This window comes from Denticeps clupeoides, chromosome 4 (assembly GCF_900700375.1).
Source record: "Denticeps clupeoides chromosome 4, fDenClu1.1, whole genome shotgun sequence".
NCBI classification, from domain to species: Eukaryota; Metazoa; Chordata; class Actinopteri; order Clupeiformes; family Denticipitidae; genus Denticeps; species Denticeps clupeoides.
This window is the reverse complement of record NC_041710.1, coordinates 13887546-13912483: the sequence shown is the minus strand read 5'-3', so window position 1 is coordinate 13912483 and position 24938 is coordinate 13887546. Positions and strand designations below refer to the sequence as shown.

Here is a 24938-nt window from a genome sequence, read left to right as displayed (position 1 = left end):
TTATTGGTGTTTGTGTACGCATGTGGAAAAGGGCTAAGAACTGTTACCAACAGTGAAAGCGGACACAGCTTGATGCATTGCATCCTCTGCCAGCCGTCAGTTCTTGGCATAACATGTCTATGCTGATCATAGACTTCCTACGCAAGGTCATTTTGATATGACAATAATGCCACAGAAAACCACGTAGTCAGGGAGTTGCATACACCAACGAACAAAATGGGCCAGCCAGTATTATTTCTTTATGCTCAAAAACTGATAAATAAATACAATTTGGATGGAAAACAATGGCATTTGCTGGCAAATTTGTGCCAAAAACAGCAAAAGACTTTTGGACCAGGAAACGACGACTCCAGTAAACTTGAAAAAGCACGTAATAATCTCTAGCTTCATCTCATTAATGCTATTTTCATTGGTCCAGCAACTTAAATTAAAGTTTAAATGCACAAGGAAAAATTCCAACAAAGGGCAACAACACCCTATAACCGAGGACCAGCAATCTCTGTTTTGGGATGGTACAAGAGGGTCATGGGTCTCCTGACCAGGGGGACTCCACCTACTGGACGAGAAGAAACGGACCTGCTAGGGAGCACTCGGGCAGTGGGGCAGCACGACCAATGCCAGGTGTGGAGCGGTGACTGGTCCATCAGCACAAGGACATCTTGTGGACATCTTTGTTTCTGGTCCCCACCAATGTACCCCATTGCCGCAGGTCTCCTTGTTCTCACTGGCTCTCAGTCAGCCCCTTCCTGCCCCCTTGCAGCTCCCAGGAGGATGGGATTACAGGACAGTCGTAATGGCGGCACAGTTTGCGTCTTTGCGGCTTGACCTACTCCCACGGGCGATCATCTGAGTCTCCCAGCTAGAGTCCACCCACACTGAAACAGGGGAAATTCCTATGTCAGCTGCGTCAGGTGGTGTGACGGGGCGTGACGGTAGAGGCGCCAACATGCAAAAAAACCCAAAACAGACATGCAGCATAACCTCTGACTAAATGGAACAATGCTGGAACAATGCAAGGGAATGAGGGAGAAAACCAGCATATCAGTTTTTTCCATGTGATTGCATCACAATAATAAGAATCCAGGCCAGTCAAAAGCACATCTGAAAAGGATAATAAGCAAAACATATACAAAATAGTAAATATATCTTAATTTTTAGCATTAAAAATACAGATTATAAGAATGATTCAATATATAGTGTTTCTTATTGGTGTGCTCATTAAAGGCTTCTGTTCACTCATGCAGTGTTTGGACTGCTCCCTTGACTCTCTGACAGCAAATTATTATGATTTTGGAACAATATCTAACAAGCTAAATTAGATTTGAAAGTCTTCCTCTGATTCTAATGGAAACAGATGGTGCCACTGATTCCCTGTGTAGCGAACAACTTTCTTTTTTCCTTTTCTTTGGGGGGGGAGGGGTGGTGGGGTCCTCAATGTTTTTTTTTTTTTTTCATTCAACCATCATGCATATGTGCCATTCTGTAACAGTTAGGAGGCAATTAATATGATTACAGTATCTGGTGTTCTGGATTGACAGGTGGTTCAGCAAAATAAAGGGGCAGTGGTGGCCTAGCGGTTAAGGAAGTGGCCCCGTAATCAGAAGGTTGCCGGTTCGAATCCCGATCCGCCAAGGTGCTACTGAGGTGCCACTGAGCAAAGCACCGTCCCCACACACTGCTCCCCGGGCGCCGGTCATGGCTGCCCACTGTTCACTCAGGGTGATGGGTTAAATGCAGAGGACAAATTTCACTGTGTGCACCGTGTGCTGTGCTGCTGTGTATCACATGTGACAATCACTTCACTTTCAAAAAAAATAAAGATTGCAATATTGAAAGAGAATAATTAACAAAGGCACTAAAATGTCTAAGGTGGCACTAAAAGGTAGATTCAAAGTGGCAACCTTCTGATTATGGGTCTGTTTCCTTACACGCTAGGCCAACCACTGTAACCATCCTCACAAATCAACACCACCATGGTGGGAACATAAAAAAAAACCTGGGTAATTTGTCTTCAGCTTTCACCAGCTTTATTTAGCAAAAACTTTGGCTTTTATACCACCAACACCTGTCATGAAAAGAACTGCAATTCTGTTTAACAGGTGAAACATTTGCTCTTCTGTCAGGCACAAGATATGACCAAAATCGACCCATTAATTTCTAAGAAGAAGAAAGGGCACAGCCTGCTGCCTTTTTCCTTTTGACAAATACAACTGAATTATAGGCAATTACAGCCTAGGTGAGCCCAACACAGTTCAGCGAGGCAGTGTGGCCTCCTCCTCATTCCCATTTCCCCATCAGAGGCCAGATAACAGTTTCATTATGGAAGCCGCTTGTCATTGCATAAGGTCAGCAAAAGGTTATTAAAGGTCAGCAATACTTGAGTTAGTCTCACACGGTGTGTATTGAGGTATCTGGGGGGATTATCGAAGCTTTGGAAAATGGCATCATGTTAATAACTGTGGCAATAGGAAATCATCCCAATAGCACTATGGGGGTCATGTGTCCTGGTCTCAAAACACTGTGTTCCTTCCACACCAACACCAGTGTGGACAATGTATTTTTCCTGGTTTTCACATGTTCCCTATCCTCTTTATACATCATCGGCAAACCCTTTAATGCTGATTCTTCAGGGGAGTCTTGCAGAGATATTGCCTTTTGCTGACATTCACTCTTTCTCCTCTGGGAATGAATCCAGTCCAGCGGGTTTTGCTCAAAGGCCTTAAACACACATGCTCACATGCTCACAAACCTTACTTTCTTGCCATGGTCTCAACAGGCATCTGAGAGAGCAAAGCTATTCCAAAAACCACATTTCATCCATTCTCAAAGAATGTCCTTTAGTACTATAAAGAAAAGAAAGAAAAGAGAAAAGGGTTGCAGAAGAACCCAGAGTTCATATCTGTGGAATGTGAGACAACATATTATCTGTGAAAAAAAAATCCTCGCTGGCTGTTCAGAAGTGTAACACAATGCCAGGACAATGACAGCGCTTTGCAGGTATGTGCACACCAGTGATACATCTGCAAAATCCAGACTGTCCACAATCCTTAACACAAGACAGAACCAGGTCAGTGGCCTCAGGACCAGAGCTCTTTAGTAGGTTTCATTATTTCCTGACTTCTCTGATCTTTGAATTAATCCTTGCCATGTCCTGTTTGATGTTTCTCAAAATCAGAGACCAGATCTTTAAGAGCACTGCAGCCTTTGTGGACTGACCTAACATACAAATATAATTACAGCATTACAGATCTTACCTTTTGGACACCAAAAAAGTATTGTAAATTAAGCTTCTATAGTAGTTCATTGCAACCAATTCCATGCAATGAACCATGGGACAGATTGGCCAGGAGAAAAAGCATTCCTAGGTCCAAATCAGAACTTCCTTCATGCATCTTTTGCTATGACACAGTCTTCTGCAACTTCCTGATACAATATCAAAGATAAAAAAAGATGCAAGAATTGAAAGTTATTCAGTTCTGGACTGAAGATCGAATTGGATCAAAAACAAATCTTTATTTTCAGGTCACCCAGTTACTGTTACTGTTTTTTAGATGCTTCGACTCACAGAAAGAGGAAGGCTGTACAATCAATGGTACCCAGACTTTCAGGAATGTGAACCCTGCCACAGACCATCCACCCTCATTCTCTGACCAATCTAGGTAATATTTGTGTCTGTGTCAGGTTCTTTTCATGGACTTTCAGTTCATATTTATTTGAAAATCCGCGCTTTTGTTGAATTGTCTGTGCATTTTTCAGATCCCACCACCCAGACGTTTATATGTGTTGATATGAGCATGGCCATCGTCACCTTATTTAAGCAAATCTATTGCCACCTCAATTGAGGTGTCTAATTTGATGTACTTGCTAATTTTGTGAGACAATGTAGGTTTTTTTAAAAGGGACAATACCAAAAAAGGTGGCCAAATACAGTAAGCCCTTTCTCATCAGATTTCTCGAAGAATCTGACGAGAAAGGGCTTGTGAATTAATCAGTTAATGACAGATATATCTCATTTTTATTTTGGATCAGCAAGTTGATTCATAAATTAGTTAGAACCAGTAGTTCATATGTGCTGAAAATGTAACTTCCTAGGGAAGTGATATAGTTCAGTCTCCCTCTCACCTGCCTCCACTGACTCGCTCACTTCTTTAGCTCTCCCACATCACTCGCCTGCCTTTTTAAAGCAAAACCTCTTGCTTCCTCATCAATAATACATCAGGCCTCACAGAGCTCTAGTGCTTATTTTTTGTTGCAGTTGTTCAAAATGGAGAGTCAGGAATGTATGATGGAGATGGGGTCTAAACACAACCTCCCTGCAGCCCCCTACACACACGCAGGCTAACACACGGCAGGCCCAGTGAGAGGCAAGACCAGCTGCAGGCCCAGTGGAGAAATCTTCCGCTCAGCACTGTGCTCCTCTCTACACGAGATACTCCGCCCCCGTCTTTGCCAGACCCAGTGTCTTTCGTGACAGGAGCTCAGGAAATGAAACGGATGTGGACAGGTTTTTCTATTTCGGTTCGGAGTGCTCGCAAAGTCATACGTTTTGTGAGTTGACTTAATGTCGGACAGTAAATATTTGATAAGCATCTACAGTTCTGTAGTCTGACCACCATCAGCAACACACCTGTTACATTTGAAAATGTTTGTCTTTGGTTTTTCGTCTCACTGTACACTTGATCAGCATTCATCCTGCTGAGGCACAGAGCCTGCATGTTTTTGATGTTTCCGAGCAGCACTTTACCCAGCAGCGCTAGCAGCTACATGATTAAAACTAAAGGGCTAAATCTCTGGCTTTGCCTCCAGTGAGACGACTACTGATGAGCATCCGTCTGTCTTGATAACCAATAAAAACCTGTCTGCAGCACCGTCCAAGCACACAAACACATAGTATAGTACACATAGTATTTAATGGGCCTTGGCTCCGGACATGAGAAAGTGCGACAAGAAAGAAAGATTGAGTGTGTGTTTGTGTGTGTGTGCGAGAGAAAAAGAGCGTAAAAATGCAGGAAAAGCTGTTCTTTGTTCTGGGATTTCTCTCCAGGGAGAAGAGTTGTGTAATAGCAACGGCAAGCCTAGGGGAGCAGAAGAATTAGTGTGAATTACGACTGGGTGAAAATAATTACATCCCAAACCTGAATTATTACTCCAAACTTGCATTCTCCTGCATCCAAGTGAGGATCCAGTGAGTTACTGTGTTTATTACAGACCTGGGAAACCTTGGGTGACTGAATGGTAGCACTGGTATAATTTCAGCACCCTGGGAGAAGCCTGGAGAACCGATAGATGAAGAGGAAACTAATTTTCCTATCGAACGTTTTATGCTTACCTGAGTTAGATAAACCTTGGACAGCTCAAGCCGAACTGAACATATGCTGTCAAGGACTCCTCTTCCAACGTGCAAGACTGGCAATTAGCCCAGGAAGACTTGCCGCTCCGCCGTCGCTGTCAATCCAGATGCATGGCAAGTGATTTTCCCGCTTTCCTTTTTTCTTGCTGGTTGGAGCTAGTGCAAATTGTGTGACCTTTTTTTAATCATGGCTCTCGTTGCAGTGCGCAATGAAAGGTTATGTGGTTCAGAAGTGTCATCACAGGAAGGTGGGACTAAGTGCCCCAGGTACCAACTGCAGTGTATCCACTTCAACCCTGAGGAGCCAAATCTGGGCTTTGATGGACGCCAGGAGGCTCCAAGTACAGCTCTCAGAAAAAAGCACTTTTCCAAATGTCAACGTCATCAAGATGAAAGACAAAAAATGCCTCTCTGTGACAAGCTGTTCAACACAATAAAAAGTCCTTTCTTGTCACAATCTTTGTTGAGAACGAATTGACCTATTCAAAAGCTGGCAAAAAGTGCCAGTAAGTATACATTTGCCTCACTTTTTGTCAAGCCGTGATTGATGCCTTTGCACGCCCTCATCCATTGGTCTGTCAGTCGTTAACAATACCTTTCAAACGCTTGGATTCTTCTACAAATCTACTTCCCGGTTCGCCTAAAAAGGATGTTTGTTGAGGTGTGACCAAGGGCAAACTGCACAAATAAAACATCTACTACAGGTTGGGGGTTGAAAAATTCTACCCACAGGGGACTGGATGGACTGAAGTGTTTAAGGATCTTTAAGGTTTATCGCAACTCTTTTCTCATATAGTCTATATATGTATTTAGATAACATATTTATTAAGATTAGGTCAGTCATCCAATCAATTCAACTAGCAGTGAAACAGAGCATGGACATCTGAAGATTGTAAATATAGCACCTCTCAGAAAGTCATAAATCAAATTCTTAAGCTAGCTAATGGAACAGCTCAGTGGGGTAATGTAGCTTCACCTTCTTTCATCACGTGGTTAGGAGCAGGGCTATTTGGAGAAATAAAACATTGCTTTTGAGCCCACTAAGCCAGACAAATTCCAAAAGCCTTGAAAAAAAGTTGAAGCTTTCTGCCATGTGTTGATGCAGCAAGGTGACAGGACATTTCTCTGATGTATTAATAGCCAGGCACTTATGCCGAGTTCCTGTGCCATTCATCACCGCGATCGGACCATCATTTGCTCATCAAATTAGGAAATGTTAAGCATGAAATAAAGGAGGGCAATGGGCTGGAAATTAGTCAATTATAATAATTACACCTCTGCAATTGACCCCCCTCCCCAAACCTTTTCGTTTTACACGTGATTACATTAAGCATGAGGCAGGGGAGAAGATACAGGGCCCTTAATTAACTGTAGATTAGATGGTGAGAAGGACTCCGATCTGAGTTCCTTTTCTGCAGAGAACTCCCTAACTGATGAATATTGGATTGTTAGGACAAAGGGTGACAAATCCAGCTAGGCACATTTTTCCCAAACAAACCTACAGAATAAAAGTAATAGCTAAGCTACAAAAATTATAAAAAATTTTGAGATTTTATTCACCTCTGGGTTATTCTTGTGAAAACAATCATCTCTTCTAAATAATTGCTCGCCCTTAATACCACTGTTTGTTTGTAAAATATATGGCAACATTTCTATGGCAGCAAATTATTATGAGTGGGCTAAAAAAACAACTAATATCATTATAAAAAGATAAGAAAAAGTAAATGACTAACATCTTATTTTTACTGGTTGTTTACAATAAAATGTGGACTGTTCATTGGAACAATAAAATAATTTTTTTTAGCAGTTATCTACAATTGAAAACAATAAAAAACACCAAAATAATTTCTAGGTGCACTGTGTGTGAGTGCACTGTTTTAGAAGATCCAGGGCTCAGGTCATAGGTTAGTGCAAGTTTAGTGCAATAGAAGATTGACCAAAAAAAATGGTCACACTTTAAACATGCACCCAAACACACACAGATGAAGACATGAGTACACACTAAAGAAAGGGTCTTAAATTCTATGCAGAACAAAAAGGACGTGAGAACATGGCACACACGACAAGAATCAACAGTGACAGAACAATGAGAATAAGACCAGCAAGCCCTAATATGGGCTTCTTGTTGGCAGGTCTGGCGAGGAGCCTAGCAGGCAGTTTGGATAAAGGAAAACACAATATTTCGGCATGAGAACCACATCCAGTGTTTCCATTACAGCTTTATTATGTATGAGTTCAAATCCGAGGATTTACCAAAGTGCTTTGGCTTTATTAAACTACAACAGAAGGAACAAATCGGTCAAGTTTATGTCATAATTATTCATGTATTCATGTACTCCCTCCTTTTCCTCTAGACCTCACACTCCCTTGTTGTCTTCATTGCTCCCCGTCTCCCTTTTCATTTCACATTAGCAAGGATTCATTTTCATGTCAGTGTTCTGAGACCTTGTAGGAGCAAGATTACAACTCAACATTACCATTTCAAGCAGAGAGAGAGAGAAAAAAGCAAACAAGAGGAGGGAGCGCGTAATGATTATTTCTCAGAATATTTATATGATTTGGATTTTGTGGGACTAGCTTCAGCACAGGGCAAGGGGAAAGACCAGAGGTGTCAGAGTTGAGGCTTTCCTCCGAATGGATCTTGCTGAACACAGATTCCACAGAGTTATTAGCCCATTTTACGCTTCCCCGAACAAGGCAAACGGGGCGAAAGAGATATGCAAATACCGATCTAATTGGCCTGTCAGGGCTGCACGCTGCTGAGTCAAACGGGTGACAATGAAGGGGAAGGGTTGATGGGATGGGGGGGGGCAGGGGAGAAGAGAAAAAGCAGATTGGACTCAGCTGCCACCCTTACACATTTCATTAAGTCATTCAGCATGCATTATGTCTTGGGTCAGCGCTCTATCCTTGAGCAGGTTTTTCAACCTTCGACACAGACAAGGTCTGTGCTTCTCACAATCTCTGCAAACGTGAACGTCCCTGTCATTTTGACCCCCTTGTTGACATTCACCTGAGACAACATATAAAAAGAAGTGCGTGAACAAAAATGAGGATATTGATTGTTTTGCCAGCCTGGAATGATAGGACTCTTCATTTTCAGATGTGTGTAAATTGTGAAGCACAATGTGCAACCAGGTGTCATTTTGTTATTTTGACAGTGGAAAAAATGACTGTACGCCAGCAGAAGGCGCAAAAGAGTTTTCTTACATCTCTCAACCCTTGTGTGGCATTCATATTTTTGTGGGTCCAGTGAAGGGGGCACGTGTCGATCAAAATGTCCGCTTAGGAAGCAACATTGACAATCAATTTCACATGCTGATGTGCAAATGTAATAGACAACTGGTGGAAGTTATAGGCAATTAGCAAGATATCCCCAATAAAGGCGCGGTTCTGCAGGTGGTGACCATAGGTCATTACTCATTTCCTATAGTTTCTGGCTGATGTTTCGGTCACTTTTGAAAGCTGGCAGTGCTTTCACTCCAGTGGTAGCATGAGATGTCTTCAACCACACAAGTGGCTCAGGTAGTGCAGCTCATCCAGGATTGTATATCAATGCAAGCTGTGGCAAGAAGGCGTTACCAAGGCCAGTAAATCAGAAGATGTGGTGGAGGCTGTAGGACGACAACAACACTGCTGCAAGACCATTACCTCTGCAACAAGCGGAGAACTGCAAAAAGACCTCTAGCAGGCATGTGTCTGGCATGTGTCTGCTCAAACGGTCAGAAACAGACTCCATTTGGTAATTCAAATTCCAAGATTTTCCAAATTCCCCACTTGTGTCCTGTGCTCTTCACAGATGAAAGCAGGTTCACACTGAGCAAATGACAGACGTGTCAAAGTCTAGAGACACATCCTGCAAGACAATGCTAGATCTCATGTAGCTGGAGTGTGTCAGCAGTTTCTGTGAGACGAAGACATTGATTCTATGGACTGAATGGTTAATTATTTTTTGGGCACAACATGTAATAAAGAAATCAGAATGTCACATCAAAATCAAAGGAAATTGTGGAAGGTCTATAGCTGTCATGGTGGATCCTGTTGAGACCGGTCACCCCTGGCGTCGGTTCCTGGAGCTCCGATTGCAGGCCACGCCCCCATGATTTCCTGCACCCGACATCCTCCCTATGTATCTTGCCTGCATCAGTATATAAATAAAGTGTTTCGGTACTAATCTGAATCTGAATCATCCTTGTCTTTTCTGTGTCGTGACTATAGGGTTGCTATGTGTTTTCTAAAAATAAAAATAAAAAAATCCTTCCATTTTCTACAATGATTTAAAACCTTCAAAAGAACTCTTTTTAGATTTCCTTACAGACAATTCAGCTCTTCTGATGCCTCCTTGATTGTGCTGCTGCTGGTGTTCACTCCTCAAATCTGTCCGCCTACACCCTCAACTTGATTTGTGCAAAAACTCATCAAATACACTATACGTGTAGACTTGTGTGTTTCCAACTTTAGCTTCAGCCTCATTTTAGATGTTGGTGGATTAGCAACACAGCCCTGAGTATGACATGAACAAGAACAATATGCTGATATAAAACAAGCAACATTTTTTTATTTCTGTCCTCATCCAACAAAATATGATTAGAGATCTTAAATAGAAATATGACCTTTTAAGAAATTTGCTTAACATCCCTCTGCAAACACAAAAAAAAGTCAGGAAAGGGCACAGACTTTGCATGTTTCACAATCCTTAATAAATCGGCCACTTTGCTGAGACAATGACACCTTCATCAGAGCACAAGCCTCGCTGAGCTCAGAGCTCTGCAGCCACGGTGGTGCCACGGAGCAGAATCAATAGTGATGATTCAGCCACAAAAGCGATAGAAGAATCATAATCAAAATGAGAATTACCAAACTGGCAGAATGTAGCAGAGAGCGGTGGAGCATTGAGAGATGGAATGAGGGAGGAAGAGGGGCGGAGAGAGAGAGAGATTGAAACGTAAATCAGAACACACAAGGACAGAGAGCATCTTAAGAGTAATGCAGAGGCAGCCTTGCATCGCTGAAACGGCAATCTTAACTCAAAGATTACTTTTTGCTTTTCATTGCTCCGTGTTTGTTTTTTTTTTGTTTTATTCTCCTCAGTTGCAACGGGTGAGTGCTGCGGAGGGAAGGGCTTCTGCATTTTTACCACACGCTCTAAATTTGCCTTTAGCACAGACCACCGGTCAGGGGTCTGTTCAATTCAGTGATGATCACCGTGGAGGGGACGTTATCACAAACACTTGTGGGCGTGTGACGTGCTCAGGGCCTGCAGTGATGGCGCTTCTCACGGGAGCTGTGAATACAAACCGAAACACGGCCACACGCCCCTGCAGTCCGCCAATATGCAGTGGCATTCCCTTACAGGACACGCCCACTGACCCAGCCAGATTATTGATCAAGGTGACATGAAATGCAGCAGTGTCATAATCGCCTCACACTGCATAGCAACTACCACACAAACTTAATCATGCACACACACACACACATTTTGCTTATTCTATTCTCTTTCCAGCCTCTTTTCCCAGTATTCTAGACAACCACTCACTTTACCTTCCAGCCTTTTTTTATTTTTCTCAGTACAGATATCACTGGATCTTCTGACCTACCCGTACCCTGACCTATCTCACCCTTATTCAGCCATCTGGTTTTGACTGAGCCTCTCTAAAAGTGGCATGGATGGTTTTAAAAATAATTCTTCAGTATTATGTTTGTGGTGATGACCCTGGCTGTGAATGTGTACTGACAGGACAGTGTTCCTTCCAGGGCTGCAGTGAAGGTCATACTGCTGGCAGGAAGGGTTATTGAGACCCCAGTGCCTCCTCCCCAATCTCACTACAGCTTTAGAGAGAAAGAAATACCATCTTTCACCAACACCAGAACGTCTGGCCAGAAATGTGGGGTTGGGGGCTGAAAATTCCAAAGTAAAACACCTTTTATGGTGTGACTTCAAATGCCTTTAGAAACTGACTACTGTTACCATACCTATCACTCTATCAGCTCTGTTGTCTAGACACACTGCAGTACATGCTGTGTATCTCACAGAAGTCCAGGCGTGTGCGCATTTAGCAAAGTCTTTGATAATGTAATGTAATAACGTATTTATTTTAAATAAATATGACCTCATGCCATCAGGCATATTGCACTGCACAAAGTAATGAATGCAACTGTATGTGGAGGAGCTACCGCTGGGTATTTTTCCACTGGGAGATAACGACCTTGATCGGTACCACAGATGCTCAGCGAAACTGGTTAAATTTTACTCTCGCTTGGGTTTGTTTTTCATTCATGGGTTTCCATGTGCCCTTTCAGTGTTAATACAGTATGGAACATCGCATAACTGTGTTTTTATTTTATCATACACAATGATCAGCCACAACATTATAGTGCCACCAGGCTCACTCAGATCCGTGAGCCTTCTGTCGTATCTGAAGTTGTAGCAGCATGTCCTTAAATTTTTTGTTGGGTTATCAGTGAATAGGATATGTTAAACTAAGGCATAGTTGTAATCCAATGGGATTTGGGATAACACATTTGATTGAATCTTGAAAATAGTAAAATGTTAAAAGGCAAAAGAGGGATTCTGGAATCAAATCAGATCACCAATCTCAGTTTTAATCTGGATCAAACCTTCACTTTGCTACTGGTATTTGTGCTGTAAAAGTTGTTCTTTACATAGCCAGTAGACTACACTGTGAGTTTCATTAAAAGATGATTATTAATATGATGTAGGTGTAACATGTGCCTTCTTGCCATGCTAAACATTCTTCTAATACGTCTGAAAGTGTATTAATCTGTGGATGCAGAATGAAACGTTTCTACATTAAAGAAAGAAAGTCTAGTTGCCATGACTCAACTTTCAGACAAATTCACCTGGATGACTGAGAATCTTCACAGACATTCTTCTAATATTTGCTCTCAGGTCCAGTTCTGATGTTAATTTGTTGACTAGTGAGCATCAATGCAGCCCCGTCCACAGCAAATGCTGTACTGTATGTTCGGACACCTTTCAGTCATAATCATCTATTGACTAGACTACTGTAATTATTCTGTGGGGTCAGATGAAATCTCCACACATGCGTCAATAAGCCTTAGTAATTCATATTGCACCCTTTTGCCTCTAATTTTGGTTTGTACTAAACACCAACCGCTCTGAGAAAACCTTACAAGTCCTGTTCTAAAGGTGCTCTGACTTTAAATGTGGGATTTTTAGCATGGCTCAATAATCCATGAAGAAAGCAGGACATTCTTGGAACTTCTCACAGGTTCCTGACAAATACCAGCAAGCACAAATAAACAAAGCAGTAATCACTGCACACATATAGCTAGAAAGCAATTTTGGGTCTCATGGCCAAATTCATACACCGTTCACAGAATAGCGATCAATAGTTCTGAAGAGCTGCAGTAAAGGCACATCACAAATGCACTCTGCTGACAGACTTGTGCCTCTTTACCCCAATAGAAAACGGTCAGCTGTCAAAGCAAACCCTGCAACAACAACCATGGCTCTGGTAGAGTCACTGCAGTTTCAATGGTTTCTACGGTGCATAGATCCCAAGAATTCTAGCACCTTTTCCTAGCCCATATTGTTTACTCCAGATGATGCTGTGGACAGGTTTTTTTTTTTTTTAAATACAGCAGTTCGAAACTCACTGAGGTAGAAAAGTGACGTGTAAAATACACATCAATCTTAATATTAATCATTCAAATTGCAAAGCTTTATTGTTGTATGCTTTATTGATCTATGTTAGTTTTGACTCTTAATGAGCATGGTAGCCTTATAATCATTTGCTTCGCAAAATTGTGCAACAAATAGGAACAAGATGCTGATGTTACTGTTGCTTATGCAGTTAAAATCCTACCTCCTATGCTACCTTTTTGTCAAAGGATCAAATATGGTTGAAAAAAGTTATGGTTGACCAGTATCCTGGATAACCTTTATGTCATGGTGGCATGGTGCATGCAAGGATGCATTCGCCCAACTCCGTGGAAAAAAACAAATGGTTTAATGACAATACTAGCAAAGAAGGCATTCATTTTATGACTACTGCAACAAAGAACATAATTTGTAGAACCTTCAAAACCCTCCTATGAATGAATAGAATTAATATAGAATGTGCCATTATAAAACAGCAGTTGGCCAAAAAATGCCTTATATAGACAGATTGTTTTGAGGGTTCTACAAATTATGGTTCTTTATTGCAGTAGCTTTAGATGTGTTTTATAATTTGAATATTAATTATTTTTACATTCTCTTTAATCAAACTATATTTGGATACAAAAATTGCCTTCCTTGTGTCCTTAAATGTTGGGTTGTGTAATTTTTGACACCAAGTGTCAGGTTTTGAATCCGCAATTAAAAATGTCAAGTCCAGTCCATCCAGTTTAGCAAATACAATTAGACATGATTGATGATGGTTTTAGTTAACGTTGCCTTTTTAAAGAGTCATAATGTATTGACATTGCTCAGTCTCATAAAAGACAGATGGCAGTCTGCTGTGATGACACTGGAAATAAACTTCCTTGTCTCAGCCTCCAAGCCTTTCCAGATATTAATGGTGCTGTCTACATTACAGAAACTGTACTTAAAAATGTATTTGGGCAGAATCGATTAATCACCAGATTGTAGATAAACTGATCCTCTCAGTCACATGAGGGAATTTGCATAAATGCTATGGTTCCCAGGTAATAAGATTGAGCATGCAATTGTGGAAAAGGTAGGGTTAATAAAGGAGGACAGTCTTTAGAAATACATATTTAAGGGGGTTAACGTCACTAAAGCATTATCTAAATAACATTATGTTGTCTCTCAATTGTCACAAAAAGTGTTATCTGGATTCTGAAACCTGTCCTCTAGTTGGACACACAGATAGTGTATAGAAGGGATTTGGATGAGGGGATTTGGGTTTGAATGTATCCATTTCAAATGTATTTAGTTTCATTTCATTGTGATGCAGTCACAATAAGAGCAGCTGTTTATATTTGCAACATTTCAGCATTTCATTGTCTGATTCTAAGAGAAACTGAAATGTCAGTCTCCCCCGTTCCTCCAAACTCACAGCACTAGGACAACTCCAAAAGCTCAATTATGAGCTGCCAATCTCTCCACAGCTTTATACCGTCAGACAGTGTAGTGCAACTGCAGCATTTATTTCTTTATTTAACTGTTTTTCTTTCTTTTCTCCAGAGACGACAGACTGCTGAGGCACAAAGAACGACCGACAGACTCTGCTTCACTTTATCCTTCCTAAAGAGATGAAAGCGCTATGTCCAAATGAATGAGATCCATGATGCAAGACCTGGAACAATGACATCAGCTCAGCAGGAAGCTGATTACCTGCACCAGTCCACTGACAAAAGCATTTTAAGCCCCAAACATTTCCAGAAAACACAAAGCCTTCAGCTCTCATTAAATCTTGCTGTCTAACCTTTGATATGTTTTTCTAGTCCGGATACTATTTCCAAAGGTCCAGATATTTATACTTTGACCTACTATGCCATAACTTTACATAATGTCAGGCTATTCACACAATATGAGCATTTCAGTGCTAATTTTAAGATTGGATTGCATGGTGTGAACTGGTTGCAATATACGAATTGCAATCAATGCATTGATTTTCAAAAAAATTAAAGAATACTTTTGCAAATACCATTCAACACATTAATTTAGAGTCGGCATATCTGTCCGTCTGTTCACCCCTCCATCAATTTTCAGCTATTTATAGTTACTACTCTATAGGCAAAAGAATCTGAACACACCAGATTCAAGCATCAAGCTGCATTTTGTAAAACAAAACCTTGATTTGCAAGAGCTGCTTTTCAAATAGGCTATTTGTTTTATTTTATAAGCATCCCAACAGTACACAAAAAATAAATTAATAGTGTAATTAGAGGGTACCGATAAATACCTAATTAGCTCAGGTACTGGAGTATTAATTTCCATTTGTGTGACCTAAGTTCAAGAGTTTATATTTAAATTCAGCTGTTTCTTCATATTCAGAATTCAGCATGTTTTGCCAAAATGCCAAGGTTAAACCTACTTAAGCATTTATTTATTTCTTGGACAAGAAAATTGCCTCATGTTTAATATTCTCATCCATGCAACAAGTATCTTCACCTAGGACCCTGGATATCATCTTTAGGCAGGTCAGCAACGAAATCCTTCAGTAAATACATTTGAATGGCTGTCATTTACTATTATGCAGAGCAGCTGATTTAATTGGCACAGAGTTTGCTGAGAATACTATCTGCTTAGAATGTATATAAAACAGGGCGAAATATTTGGATGCTCTCCAAGGCAAGGCTTGATGCGGATGAAAGACAGTCTAACCCACACGGTGACACTTAAAACTTCCTCAACAATCCTTTGTAACCACTTTATGATAAAGACCAATCCCAAGTCACATAAATGTACTATATGATGTCTTTCATGTGCTATGCATTACAGGAGGGATCTAATGTGAAGCCATCATTTTTGCCCCTTTCCTCTGGTTTACGACTAATGGCAGGTCAATACCGACATGCTTAGTTACTTGCAATTTGCTTTGATCCTGACTCCAATCAAGCAGTGCAGTAGAAGCCAGATAAATAAGTGGATATGTCGCTAGTTTCTGAGCACTTAAATAAATTGTAATTTACTGCTGTGAGTTTGAAAGAGAAAAAGGCATAATTTCCTTGGAGAAAAGCATGGAACATGCTGGCATCTTCTTCATGCTTATCCTTTCACTCCTGTAACTGCAACAAAAACACCAAAATTCACATATTTGTGGACCCTCACTGTTATTGTTTGTAGTTACTGTTACTGTGCTTGAGAGACACCATTGACCAGAATGGAATTCCTTGTATGTATTCAATCACATCTGATTCTGATCTCCTTCACCATTTGTGGACTGTAGCATCTCACCATCACTCCCTCCTCACCATCACTCCCTCCTCAAAAGGTAGCTCAATTCCACCTGCACACTAAAAAAATGCCCTACTTCCGTCAGTGGACCTATGTTCTCCTCATATCAGTCAGCACTCAGGCAAAAAAGGAGCAAGAGCGATTGAAAGAAACAGAGGGGTTAAGGAGCCGAAAGTTGCTGTATTCATCCTCTCTCGCCTGCTGGAGAGTGTGTGTCGGAATCGGAGTGTCCCCTGAAGATAGAGCCCCTTTGATATGCACCACCTCCCCTTCATGTCCAGGCCTGTCTAACTTCACAGACAGAATGACTGGAGAGATTAAATGAAACACAAAAGAATGGTGGAGAGGAAAGAAAGGGAGGGGATGGGTTTTTTTCATTCTTTCCTTCTCTCTTTTTCACCTTTTTGAAAAGTCTCCATCGTCAGGACGCTGCACCATCAGGGAACCTGAGTGGTTTGATCAACACCCGACACTCGTACTCCAGCAGACTGGGCCCCTCTGATCCCCCAATTTCAGTGAGGGAAATGGGGCTGTGGCTGAGGAGAAGGTCTGCTTTCCACTCACAAAACCCGGAAGTGGTTCTTCAGCACAGTGAATATGAAGTTCAATGCAAAATGCTAAAATGATAAGTCTGTTTTAGAAGGGCTCTGTCTTAGCCTGAAAGTGGTTACAGTCTCACAACACTTCTAATAGGATAGCCTATTTTTATAGGTCATTCATTGTATCAAAATATATATATATTTTCCATTTGACAAATTTTTGTAACACTAAAACAAAAACCTAATCATTGGCATGTGTACAATATTTAAGTGCTAATGCCCTCTATGTGTTGCTGCAGGTTTCCTATGGGTTCTCCGGTTTCCTCCTGCCATCCAAAGGCATGTACATTGGGTGATTTGATGGCTCCAAATTGTGTGAAGGTTGTGAGTGTGTGAGTGGATAGTGTGTGCATAGTGGATAGTGTGTGCCCGGATTGTCCCGGGAATGAGTTCCAGCAGCTATGACCCTGCTTAGGACTAAACTGTTTTAAAGTGAGAAATATGTATTCTACTGATCATAGTGGCTGCATCTGTTGCTTTTAATCTGAGTGCACGTGCAATGCATTTACACTTAGATTTAGAAACAATTATGAATTTAATCTGAGGAAATAGCAGTGTTGCGAATAGGGTCTGCCCTGCCTCGTAATACCACAGTTTACCTGAAGAGGCAGCACATAGTTACTCTGGCATCAAGGCTGCCCTCAGTCATACATGAGGAGTTGGCACTGTGAGATGTTTACAAGGATCCTCCTTGTCTATGCCTGAATGTAGCCGTCCTCTTTGGCAGCAAACAAGTGGCAGCCACTGACTACAGTTGACAGTGTGATGGTGCAATAGGAAATGTCACAATGTCACTTGCTTTAATATTTGATAAAATAAGTGAATATTGCTTATTGTATTCATTTTAATAGCACAGTAAATTAAACTGCAAATGGACCAATGTTAAAGGAGGACATTCCTCTATGAGAGCGGGCGAGGACCTGATCTTATCAATTAGTATCAATAACTTTCTTCATATTGTCAAAATACTGTTTAAGCAAACTTGGTGATCAGACTGCCATGTTATTCAATTCTAATTTCTTAGTTTAATATTGTTGCCAACCTCGCCAAGAACATCTCACATAAGATAAATATAAGACCTATACTTTTTAGCCTTCGCCTCCATCTGTGACACTGGTGACTAAGAAGCAAGTACTTTAACATTTAAAGCACGTGTAGTAGACAATATAAGTGATCCTTATACACTGTAGGTATTGCTAAAAATGTTCGTCCATCGTTTCACACTAAATGACAAAGATCCCAAATTAAATACAGTGAATTAGTCACAAAAGTTCAGCAAGAACCTCTTATCTCCTCTTGAGATAAGAGACGTCCTTTGGATAGGGATCACAGAATTACATTCCCTGTAATTAATTAGATGCCAAGGTGATTCTGAACTAGGAGGAGAGTCGGTTGTCATTCCCTCCCACAGCTGGCAGGAAAACATTTAAGACCAGCAAATACACCACACAAACACTGAAGAAGATGTTTAATACGTGCATTGCAAATTCAGACAAAAGGCTGCCAGGAGAGGACCAGCGCAAACCACCTCCTTTCGTCGAACGCTGGGTTAGACCACAAATCTCTACTGCTATTTCACATTACCGTCACCCTCAACACTTGTGTGGAGTGCAAATACACCCCCCCACCACCACCACCACCACTGCCACCATTCACATCTGACAAGATCCTATACTCACGAGTGCATTGTCACATTCAAAACAAAAAAAGCACCAGAGCTCACGCCCAGCTTCAATTATCACCTCCTCATTGGCTCTTCCAGCTTTTCTCACGTTGAAATGTGACAATGACAGCTTGTCATTGTGGGGGAAATGCCTGGCTGTTTTGAAGAGCCAGGGGACTGACATGTTTGATGTATTGCTACATCTGGCGGTAAAGCTATATAAGATGCAGTGAGGTAAGGCCTAAGCTGTGAGCACACGTAAGCAGGCTGTTAACGGTTCTTTGGGAAACCGATTCATGAACAATTCTAATTCTAGCCCAGCTAGACACAATTGCAAGGTCTCAAAAGTAGGACACGTCCGGGGAAAAGAGGATGTCTGGTTAATGTTTTCAAGTTGATGCTAAGCACAGCTTTATGCACTGAGCATGGGGCTTGTTCCTTCGTGTACGGCCAGGCGTCTTCAGGCCTTCTATGTAGATAGGACAAGAAAGAACCATTTCATCTGTATTTTGAAGGTGGTTCTGCTGCAATCTTGATGGTTTATAATTGGAATAGCCTGGTGATTGTCAGGTCTCACAAACAGGTCTTGCTTCATTCAAGATTTAGGCCTGCACCCCTCAATTCATCACATGGGCATGCATCATTAAATATCATGTTTACGTTTGCTTACAAGCACACACTCTCAGCACCGAAGCGCTAAGTTTTGCGCCAGCTCGAAAGTAGTGCCCATGATTCGTATTTCTAGTTGAGTGGAACATGGAGATGCAGCGGGGCATAGCCAACCTTCTTGCCATGCCAAATTCACATGCTTCCTGCCTTGCATCTGAGTCATTAGAGGAGGTGCCAGCAAGGCGCTCCAGTCCTTTATTAAAGAAAAGCATCTGGATGAGGAGCAAAGCAAACCCAATGAGTAGAAATATTAATTAATGGCTTCCCAAACAACAGATCGCTTATTATTATTGAGTGGGCACAATCCTTGGCCTACTGCTTTGTTCAATCTCCTTTCAAAGCCATTAGAGCTGCCATTCTGTGCGTCTGCCTAATATCCCACATAATCCTGTTATTACAGTTTAACTGCTCAGGCGTGTTGACGACATGCCTACAGAAGGAAGCGGAGTGGCATTTGTGACTGAAAAAACACAAGGTCATCTGGGGTTGTCAATTGCCATTTGTTGTGATTTTCCATCTAAGGAATGTTGAGTGGTGATGGTATTTAATTACATTCCTTTGCACAGCCTGCACCCAGTCAGCTATTATGTGGGAGAAAGAAGAAGTGAGAATAAAACAGTGAGGATGTTATAGAACATGATGCAGTTCATCTGTGTCTGATTTAATGAATACATGCAACACATGTCGCCTCAGTTCTGTAAAATGATGTTTCTATGCTGTATTATTTGTACCAGATCTGTAACATATATTCCGGTCACCAGAGAATTGTAGAACTCCAGCTAACAATAATAAAAGCTGCAGTGCTTTAATTTTTACAGCACAAAAAAAATGTCACAGCACAGGAACCGCTTCAGGATGCAAAAATAATAATAAGAAATTAAAGCCATGGGATGAAAACACCACAATTAAACAATATCAAATTAAACCAGTTACAGTATTGTCTTAATTCACTGATTAACCTGAAAATGTGAACATTTTGCCAGACATCCATAGACGTGCGGGAGTCTGCTGTACAGAGTGAATAAATTAAATTATTGTCTTGGTTATTTCATGTAAAGGATTTACAGGATATTGTTCTGTACGTGCCTAACTGTGCTAGAATCACAAAACTCACAGCCTCTCACTGCCTCATTGCTGTAATAGTTATGGAATGGATTTTTTTACTCGGAAAGGTTCAGCTCTCCATCACAGCCCTTGGCTTCAGCAGGGAAAATGGACAGGCTGTGGTATTTATCAAATCTGCAATTATGAATATGTTCATCTCCAGGGTTAATACACACCTTTGCCTTCAGGCATAATAAACAAAGTAAGACTTTTTTTTTTTTTTTTGACATACTCTACCGCCGCCTGGGAGGAAATTATCAACACTCTCCTCACTCACTAACAAATACAGAGCTGAAAAGAAACCAGTGGTTCTGGACCAGCACACATCACACACGGGGGAACGACAGATAGCCGATAATAAACAGACACCCACACACTTTTGCCCCTTTGAATACAGTAGCTTTGAGGTGTAAATGTATCAGCCGGCAGCAGAAAATCTTATTGTGAATGTGGGACAGATTCGGAGAATAATGGCAGAGTGTTTATGAGGCCGTAGCTCAACAGACTAGACAATTCGCTGACACTGGCAGCAAAAGGCGAGAATAAATTTTGCATTTCAGCAGGATTTAAAAAGCAACACAATGCCCTGTAACGTATCTCCAGTGCAGCTCCTTCACTCCTTTTTCATTTTGTTGCTTCATTCTTTTCCTCATGTGTGGCTCAGCAATTCATCTGGCTTTTTTTTTTTTTTTTTTCTTATGGACAACTTCTTCCAAGCTTTTTGTCTCAAAATCTGGTGTGAGGAAAGTAAAGTTTTAGCAGTAAAAGTGGTGAAGTAACCAAATTAGGCATTTTTTTCTGGAGTGCACGCTAACTCGGAGTCATGCTTAACACTAATTTGATTGAGAAGGCTTGGTGCGTATTACAAGATCTACGCTCTCCTCGATACAGGGGAAACTCTTTTTCCCAGAAATAACTATTTATCTTCAGGATCCCTGGCTCAGCACATATCATCGACTTTAGGATGATCGTTGTTATTTTACATCAAAGCCAGGCGCCTGCAAGAGCAGGAAAAAAAAAAACTAAGCACTTAACCATCCTGAGCCATGTTCCCACACAGCAATTAATGTGCTGCCAGGAGGATGGCCCAGTCTCGTCTCTGCCGAAACAAAACCAGGATTGATGGCAAAGCGTCACCAGGCATAACTCACACACTTTACAGAGCGACGTGGACAAAGAGACCGGCTGGAGAAAGTGGGGAGAGGGGGGAGAAAAGAATTACAGAGGACGCCATGTTGCGATCGACTGGCCTTTGTACAGACGGCTTTTGAATGTTGCCTTGGTAGCCATCTCATGTGTTACATCTGTTGGCTCGTGGTGAAATAAGAGGGAGATACACAAAAAAGCAGTTTTCTGCCTCTACCTACACTAACCTAGCAACCTGACATTCCCAGCCACTGCTTTTGACACGGCTGAGGCCACTATTTTGGGGGCTTTGCAAACTCTTATTTGCTCATAAGGTCTCTTTCACAAACATATTTTATATCATAACATCTTAATGATCATTTCCAGCATCTAGCACAAAGATAATTTATTTTTCATTCGTATTTGTCTACATCTCTCATGCAGAAAATGAGATTATTATTTTTTTTGGTTCTTCAGTTTCCCTTTTCCAAAAACAATTCAGAAATCCTCTGGTGGCAAAAATAAAAACACATTGGATAAATGCAATTTCCTTACACAATTTGCAAACTTTAATTAGCCATACATTTGCAATTATACACCCATACAACTTATATTAGCAGTGATTAAACAAAGGAGAGTGAAATGAAGCCCCTTCTACACACCTATAGAAAACACAAAAATGTCACAGATGTGGACAGTTCGTGTAAATGTGTAAATGAAATGCCATTTGGAGTGATTTGATATTTTTGATAGGTTGCATGTAGGGCTGCATAAACCAAACATATTAATGTTTAAATAGTAAAAAAACGTCAATGAAAAAAAAGAAAAAACACACACCGCACAAGTGTGCCACGTCTGTCATAGCAGAGATTAATTCCATCCATTTTCATTTAATGAGGTGTAGAACAGTAGCTGTCAAAAGGCTTGTACTATTTGGAGGGGGGGGATTACTTTGGCTAATTACAGTGTACCTGCTTCACACTCCCTCTCAGCAGATACCTCCAGAAATACCTCCAGTCCCTGAACCCATCGTCAGAAAGCTGTCTTACATAAATATGTAATTCATAAAGCTCACACACACACACACACACACACACACACACACACACACACACCCCACTGACACCGGACAGACAGCTGGAATTTGATGGTGCTGCCATTGTTCTCCACTCAGTGCAAATGAAAAGACTGTTTCAGTCATTCTTTCAAGGCTAGGCAATTGTGGGAAGGTTCGGCCTTGGACAGCCTGAGGTGATTTTTATTTCGCAACAGCTTTATGACACCCGGGGACTCAAAGATGGAAACAGAGAGTGAATACCAGACAATTACACTGCAATGATTTGTCTTCTTTAATCCTGAGGAGAAGTGTGCTTAAATCCAGACAACATTTTACATCACTTCACAGATGCATGCAGCAAACACTCCAAGGAGACATCATTCTTAGAGAAGATAGACAATTACCTGCATAGGGGACTGGTGCATCCTTATCCAAAGCCACCAAAGGTGGATCCAACAGCACTGTGTCCATGTTCTCTGTTATAACGCCATGGTACGATGTCTCAATCCATGGCTTGTGTTTATTCACTGAGAGGAAAAGAGAGTGAGGAAAATGAGAAAATGGACGCCAAGCCCATTATGAGAATAAAATACTGCACTCTTACTCAAACAGGATGACATGAAACCATCAGATGGAAAACTAAAGACAGTATAGGAACAATTAAAGCAACATAAATAAGGGATTCACACTAGCACAGTCAAGAGTTAGTCCAGTCCAAATAACCCAAAAAAACAATGGCTGCACAATACTTCAAACCACAGAATGATGAATTTACTAAATTATATTCAGAAGGCATGTTACATTTCCCAAAGCAGTATTTAGAATGCAAGGAATAAGATAATGCATCTATAATACATTGCCAATGCTTCGCCGATCAATAAAAAATAATACTCATGTTGCTGCTGATATGCCAGATATGGCTGTGCAATATTGCATAAAATTCAATTAGTCTCTGATATTGTTTGCAATATGGGTGGTAGTAGCCTAGTGGGTAATACACTCGCCTATGAACCAGAAGACCCGGGTTCGAATCCCACTTACTACCATTGTGTCCCTGAGCAAGACACTTAACCCTAAGTTGCTCCAGGAAGACTGTCCCTGTAACTACTGATTGTAAGTCACTCTGGATAAGGGTGTCTGATGAATGCCGTAAATGTAAATGTAAATGCAATATAATTTGATAAGTAAAATGTAAATGTTACATGAAAGGGTAACATGTGTCCATAGCAAAGGCAATGCAGCAGGGAATTGTATAATAAACTTTTTACAGATACATGAACACATAGCATAATCCTATACCAAATAAAACAATATCTGTTCTACTGAACAATATTCTGTTCTACTGAAAATGGACTTTCTGTAAAACCCATAAGGCCAGTGAAATACCAGGTATTTGTATGATGCAAGTAATTATATAATTATATATAAAATATATAAAAAAGACTTTCTGTGTTCAGCTGTAGAGTTTACAATATTCCCAGAAAATATTTAAATAACACTACGCTTGTTCATATTTTATCATGCAGTCCCTCCAGGATTCCAAGATTTAAACAGGCTATGCCTGCCCCTGGCCATTTCCATGCACGCTGTCAGTATCCAGTCAGTACTATTTGCCCAATCGGGCAGTATATTTAAACCTTTAAATGACGCTAGTCATTTTTAATTATATTTAATTATATTTAAGGCCTTGTTTTTTGGGAAACTCGAATTTAGGACATTTTAAACATCCACAGACACCCTGCTGCGCGCTCTGCGCTCTCATTCAAAATGAATGACTTGTGCTGCACACAGGTGACGTGACTTTTGTAATTTTCGCAAGGAGCAGATTTCAGTGGTAGGCCAGTATAATCAAAAACTCTCCTGTTGGCCAAATTTAAATCGTATACACTTTATACCATTTATACCTTGCAGCCCTAATGCCAGGTACCAGCTGTACTGCATTGACTTGGATGTTAGAATTTTTGGATAAATAGGGTTTTGGACCCTAATGTATTTTGATTGCATTTACTCAGTCATGAGACCCACATGTGGGAAGGAGATGAGACTCCTTACACATGCTCTGCTTCCCATGCTCAGATACAGATGTGGAAGGCATCAAGGAGTATTTCAAAATCAAAAGAAATAAACAATGATGCAGCACAATTGCATTCCAAACATGTATTTTGTATGTGTTCTTAAAGTATTTTGAAGAGATTGCTTTTTATGTACTGTAACAATGTTCTCTAATGAATGCATTTCTACCATTATACTCACCATTCTGCCAGTACTACTTTTGTTCAACCCTGATTACAATATAATTGAAATTGTTACAACCAACGGTTTACATTAAAAAGGCCAGAGAATAACAAAACTCGGCCGTCTGCTCTAGCCCCAAGGTGCATCGCTCAGCCTAGTGTCCCCTGTCCTACAGAACCAAACTCATTTATCTGCACTTGGCGTAGGTGTTGCTGTGTTTTGCCCAACGTGCCTTGCAATTGCAG

General features: G+C 40.9%; 1 protein-coding gene across 2 annotated transcripts in view; it reads right to left on the bottom strand.

Annotated features, from left to right (window-relative positions):
* Nucleotides 1–24938, bottom strand: part of clstn2a (calsyntenin 2a) — a 164022-nt gene that overhangs the window by 76340 nt on the left and 62744 nt on the right. For both annotated transcript variants that reach the window (XM_028977218.1, XM_028977219.1), the window contains exon 2: nucleotides 22863–22985. In XM_028977218.1, coding sequence (XP_028833051.1) covers nucleotides 22863–22985 — 123 coding nt within the window. The remainder of the gene's footprint in view (nucleotides 1–22862; nucleotides 22986–24938) is intronic.